General features: G+C 35.8%; 1 protein-coding gene across 1 annotated transcript in view; it reads left to right on the forward strand.

The window, feature by feature from the left end:
• Positions 1–261: 261 nt before the first annotated feature.
• Positions 262–6,281, forward strand: part of NAA15 (N(alpha)-acetyltransferase 15, NatA auxiliary subunit) — a 28,200-nt gene continuing 22,180 nt past the window's right edge. Inside the window, exons 1-5 of the mRNA XM_009290330.1 lie at positions 262–370; positions 1,255–1,359; positions 2,092–2,249; positions 4,792–4,926; positions 5,098–5,251. Of these exons, the coding sequence (XP_009288605.1) occupies positions 262–370; positions 1,255–1,359; positions 2,092–2,249; positions 4,792–4,926; positions 5,098–5,251 (661 nt within the window). The remainder of the gene's footprint in view (positions 371–1,254; positions 1,360–2,091; positions 2,250–4,791; positions 4,927–5,097; positions 5,252–6,281) is intronic.

The following is a 6,281-nucleotide window of genomic DNA, read 5'->3' on the forward strand; positions in this document are numbered from 1 at the left end:
TGAATCTCTGTAGGCATTTATGCTTCATGTTGTATCTTATCTGAGAAATTGCTGTATGATAATGTGTCTTCAGTTATACATTTAAATTCGTGCTCTTACTAACATATACTATTTTTTCTGGTGATGGAAAGAATTTTTAATCACAGGAAGCTCATTAAACACAGTTCATTAAAATATTAGTACATTTTCTAAAAGCCCTAGCTGCACTGATGCTTAATTTTGGGGGTGCAGAAATACTTTCACTCTAAATTTTTTGAATAAATGTACTCTGTTCTTCTTCAACAGAGGTGTTACGAACATAAGCAGTATAGAAATGGGCTGAAGTTCTGTAAACAGATCCTTTCTAACCCAAAGTTTGCAGAACATGGAGGTAAGTTTTCAAATGGCATATGCTCTCTTTTTTCCCTATACTTTGGGATAGAGTAATCATTTGTAAGTTTTATAAATATTTATAGCACTTAATTGTTAACCTTTTGCCTATAAAGCAGTTAGTGTCCAGAAACCTGCACCATGTTAAACATCTATTGTTGATAAGGTTTGTAATTTTAAAGACTGGTCTTACCTGTAGTTAGTAGTCATAGCTTGCCATTCTTTATGCTGCAAGTCTAATATTCATTATAGCATGGTGCAAGTTTCTTAATACAAGTATGCATTGCTTAAGTCACTTTTCAGGGGAAATTGTTATTCATTCATGTAGAAGTGAAAGACAAAAGGAAGAGATTGACTATTGTTCAGCACTATGTCTGTCAGCTTTGTGGTCTGCTACTTTTTCCAAAGGAATAGTCTTATTGTAAAAGAAGAAAAAGGTGCTTGTGTCCCTTGCTGTATTTTCAATCGTTTCTTACTACTGAGTTGAGAGTTTCTTTCCACTGTCCAGAAATGGTTTTTTTCTTTGCCAACTAGTTTGGTATGGGTGGATGTGTGGAAGTCTGTGTTGTGAATAAATACTTGAGTAGTTATAATGCTCCTTTATGGTAAAGAAATATCTCTCTCCAAAATGTTTGTAGAGCAGACAGTTTTTAGTGCCTTTAAAATAAAACGCTGCTTCACTTTTTGGTGGAAGTAATGCATAAAGTTTATTGTCGTGTATGATGTACTTAAGTGAATAATCTGCCAGTATAGTTTTCCATGTGAAAAAAGAATGCAAAATCTTTGCATTGCTAACTGAGTCTAAATTTGTATTAAGCTTGAAAACCCTATGAAAATGAATAACTGATACTTATTTAATCTTAATTTTTTTTTGTTTTGTTTTAGAAACCTTGGCAATGAAAGGACTAACATTAAACTGTCTAGGGAAGAAAGAAGAAGCTTATGAACTTGTGCGTAGAGGCCTAAGGAATGACTTGAAGAGTCATGTCTGTATCCTTTTTGAAATAGGGTTTTTGCTTATGAATGGCGAAGGTTTATTTCTACAACTACTTGATTTATAGAATTGCAACAAAAGCCAGTACCATTAGGCTTCAAAATGGAAGTTCAGAATTTTAAATTTTGTTTCCAATACGTAAGAATATTTTGTCTAAGCTATCCAAAGGGCAGATGCTTTGCAGCTATCCTTGCAGTCACAGTTAGCTCAAATATTATTCTGGCTTGCATTGTATATGTTTTTTTTTTATCATTTAGCTGCAACTTTAAACTTGTGGTGGGCTGAACTAGGCATTTAAGCATGTGGTTTGCTTTAAAAACTTAGTAGTTGCCATTACATTGATAAGGACTTGTGATAGACTTAGAATGCAGGAAGTGCAAGCACTCCAGTTGTCTAATGTAAGCCCTTACTCAGAAATGTGTTTGAGTAAGCCTGATAGTTTTTTCAGAGATCCTATTACTTGATTTCCTCCCCCAGTATGTGAAAAGTACAGTTTACAACATGTTACGTGCACCCTATACATATAACTGACAAACAGTTCTCTGTCTTCAGTTTGCAAGCAGTTTCTCTGTACAGCTGAAGAAAAGAATTGTAATGATTATAATAACGTTACTGTCCGTTTATAAAATGGCTTAAGAATTTTTTTTACCAACTGTTCTGTCAATGCCATGTTGGATCTGTTTTCTCCCTGCTCAAATTCAGTAGAATCCTTAACAAGAGTTTTCCAGGTTGGCATGTCTATGGCCTTCTTCAGAGGTCAGACAAGAAGTATGATGAAGCTATCAAATGCTATAGGAATGCACTGAAATGGGACAAAGACAATCTTCAAATCTTGAGAGATCTTTCTCTGCTACAGATTCAAATGAGGGATCTTGAAGGTTACAGGGTAGGTATATATACTGCATTTATTATCAACTTCTAGGGAACTGCAGCAAAGGTGGCAAATTGTTTAATGACACTTTTAAAAAAAAAAAGTTAGATCCAGAGTGTTAAAACTATGTGCTACTCAATATTTTATGAAAGTAAAAGCAGACATGCTACTGAGCAATTTCTATAAAGTATACAGATTTAATGGCATACTAAATGATTTTTTTTCAGCTCAGTGCAGAATTGTTTAGGGTTTTTTTGATGCTGTATAATCCAGCTGTAGACAATCCCCAGTCTTTTTATTATGTTCTTGGAAGCATTCCTGCAGGTAAAAGGCAGTGTGTTCAGAAGACGGCTGTTATTCAGGCAAAAGAGTTTCTATTTTTTAATAACTTCATACCATATATACCTTGTCCTTTAAATCAGCGGCCACCAGTTTTCTCTCAGCAGTGGGTAACAATACAAAGCAAGCAGTGTGCTGCATGAAACATCGTATTTTGCTTCCCAGCCAACCTGGGCATTAGTGACAGCTCCTTTGGGTCCAAATATTTCCTTACATTTCCTGTGAGCTGTGAGATTGTGGATCAGAACTCCTGAATATTCCTCCTCTTTCTTGATTTAATACTCAAAATGTTTAGATTACTATCTTGTTTTCTTTTGTTTATTTTGTAGTAAAGCTGAATGCAGTTTGGTAACTTAGATTGGAACCCTCTTTCTGCCTGTTACTGCAGCACCCAGTTACTGACTGCCTTGCATCAGTTGTCTGTATTTGCCACGTGAGATGTTTCATGCTAACCAACCATTACGAGGTGGTAGTGTCACGGCTGTGACACTTCTGTAAAGGAGAATACAAACTCTCTATTGTCCTCTCTACAAATGCTACTCCTAATGTAGTTAGATTTTTTTTCTGTCTTCTTGAATTGCGAGCTGATGTCTAGCTTGCTAATACCTTTATTTCTTAAAAAGTAGCAGCTTCTGTTTAGTACGCATATTGCAGAGATGTTTATGTGGTTCAGGCTAAGTCATGATGGCTGCCCATGATCAATGTATGGCTCACTTAGGATTGGACAGAACAATGACTATAGAAGATCTGTTTGTTTCTTACTCTGCTATCCAGGGAAAGATGACAATGGTCACCCTAAGTATTTATAATTCAAATATTAATTAATTGGAAAAAAAACCCTTAGGTCCTCCTAAATTACATTTTTGTGCCTGGAAACTTACCTGGTTTTCAGCTGATGTAGATTGGTGTAATTCCTTTTCTCTGCAAAAAAATAATCTTTGAGACTTTTACTTGGAGACCTTGGATAATATTTTATGTCAGGTTTTCATCTTTTCAGGTTTTCCTTGCACCTTTGAAGTTGTGGTTGTTACATCACATTAGTTGGTCCCTTCACAGATTATTTCCTTTTCAAATTAGGGTAATGTTAGTATGCCAAGAACAAGTTTTGTTCTCAGAGCCGTGTGGAACCATAAGCTAACATAAGTCCTCAGTGAACTTATTCCTGAGTTAGGACATTTCTTAGTCACTGTTTTTTTCATATTAGTAATTTAGAAATTTGACTCCTCTCTTGCTGAGACAAGATAGCCAAAACTTAGCATAGGTGCCAAAATTCATTTGCAAATGTATGTTCTCTTGGCCTCTGGATAAATGTGAATACAAATGCATGACTGCTAAATGTGCAAGTAACACATGGTTACAGAATGCATTAAGGATTAAATGTTAACATGCTTAGAAGCCAGTAATTCATGACTGATCATATGCTAGTTTCTGAAGAATGTGAATTTACTCTCAAAACTGGGAATAAGGTTGTGGGTTGGTTTTTTTTTTCTCCCTTCGCTTTAACTTCCACCCTCTCCTACTTTATAATATTTTGAGTGATCTTCATTCTAATCAAACGACTGTAACTAGTTTTAGTTCTTTGTTAACTCCTACTTCTGACTGGGCTTTTTCAGTCAGTAGTAACTTTTTTCCTTTATTTTAAATTACTTGAAGATGCCCTTCAGGAGTCTGTAACAAAACAAGTAATAACTTTTCCCTCAGATTAAAACAGCATGGTACCAAGCAAATCTGTTGCATCTTCCAGCTGTAATTATCTTCTCACTAAAGAATAGGAATGCACTTGCATGACCTATTTGGCTAATAACACTTGTAATGATTTAATACATATGTACTTCCAAGGTGAATTTAAAACACCAGTATATAGTAAATGTTCCTGCAACTCAAACCAAAGTATCCTTAACCGTGTTCTGTTCATCAGTGGTAAGACAGGAAAAGCACGTGTGTCATACATTAACAAAGTTAGTCTGACTCATCAGTATTCAGTTGGACTAACATGATGTGTTACCTTGTGTGGTTTTTTTTTTATTCAGTCAAGACCATTGTAGTGTTTTAAAGTTTATTCTTTATTTTGGTTAAAAAAAAAATACATTTGCATATAGAAAACTAATTTTTAGTGACATTCCTTAAATATTGGAATACTGAAGACAAGAGTATTGCATAATGGATTCTACAGAGCATCAGAATAAAGTCAGGAAAATTAGTAGCTACTTTTTTGCAGGAAACAAGGTATCAGTTGCTTCAGCTCCGACCTGCACAGCGAGCATCATGGATTGGTTATGCTATTGCTTACCATCTGCTGGAAGACTATGAAATGGCAGCAAAAATTTTAGAGGAATTTAGGAAGACACAGCAGGTAAGAGGAAAACATGAAATTCCTGTATGGATTGCTGCTTAAACCAAAAATAAAACACTGCTTCCTTTCATGATGTGAAAACTTTATGCAGTTTTCTTTAGTCAAATGAATTAAATCCCAAATGCATTCTAGAAGTCTGAACTTTCTCATGTGTCTTGCTTTCCTATGTAGACATCACCCGATAAAGTGGACTATGAGTACAGCGAACTGCTGCTGTATCAAAATCAAGTCCTCCGGGAGGCAGGATTATATAAAGAAGCCTTGGAGCATCTTTGTACCTATGAAAAGCAGATCTGTGATAAACTGGCTGTAGAAGAAACTAAAGGTAATTACTTTTTGAAGGCACATTTAAACATATAGCATACAATGGAATGCCTGTACTGTCAGCTTTTCCCATCTTTTGGAACTTCATCTTTGATTTGGTTTTAGATTAATTTATTTAATTCTGCTGTGGTAAAGGACTGCTTGTCTTGCAGCTGTTCGGTGCCTATCATACTGTTTTCCCAGGTTGATAAGACATCAATAGAGTACACATGTACTGTTCTGAAACTTTTGAGCTGATGGACATTTCAGACAGATGATCCTGAATCGATGTCCTGAAATTCTGTTTGGGTAGTGTACCCAGACCCATGCTATCATAGCTTTGATAGTGGTCCTGGCAGGGAGACCACTTGCTGAAAGAGCAGAATCATCTTTGGCAAAGTAGAAGGCTTTTAATTATACTCAATCACTCTTGCAGTGTGTGGAAATAGGCCCTTTAACTGAGCAACCCAACGTAGGCTTCTGTTAGTGTATTATTATAATCCTAGTGTATAATATTATAACAGAGCAATACAATACTGTATCTTATATTCCATAGCTGGAATTGCAGAGTGATAGAAGTTTGTTCTTAGAGCTCTGTTAACGTGCACTTTTTTCAAAGCATGCTTTGTTCCTCTTCTGTTTGATGCTTGTACAGTCCTTCTGTGAAACTTCCAACCTATTGAAGGTACTGTTTGTTCATGGCCCACACTGGAATCTATTTGGATGATTGCTTGAAGCAAAGAGAAGAAATCTCTTTACTCTATAATATTATTCATGTAGATGTTGTAGCTAGCTCCCTATTCCTGCCAATGGTAATCTCACTGTCTTGCAAAAAGAACCTAGGAGTTGAGTAGTGACAGTATTATGAAAGGTGTGTGGTACTTCCTCAAGGAAAATGACTGCAGGTGACTCTCCACTGTTGCCGAATACATTATTTGGTTTGCATATAAATGGAAATAGATGTAGGGATTACACTAGCGCAGACCATTTTTCAGACGTATAGAATCATAGAATCATTGAGGTTGGAAAAGACCTCTAAGATCATCGAGTCC

This window comes from Aptenodytes forsteri, unplaced genomic scaffold, assembly GCF_000699145.1.
Source record: "Aptenodytes forsteri isolate BGI_AS27 unplaced genomic scaffold, ASM69914v1 Scaffold125, whole genome shotgun sequence".
Lineage (NCBI taxonomy): Eukaryota > Metazoa > Chordata > Aves > Sphenisciformes > Spheniscidae > Aptenodytes > Aptenodytes forsteri.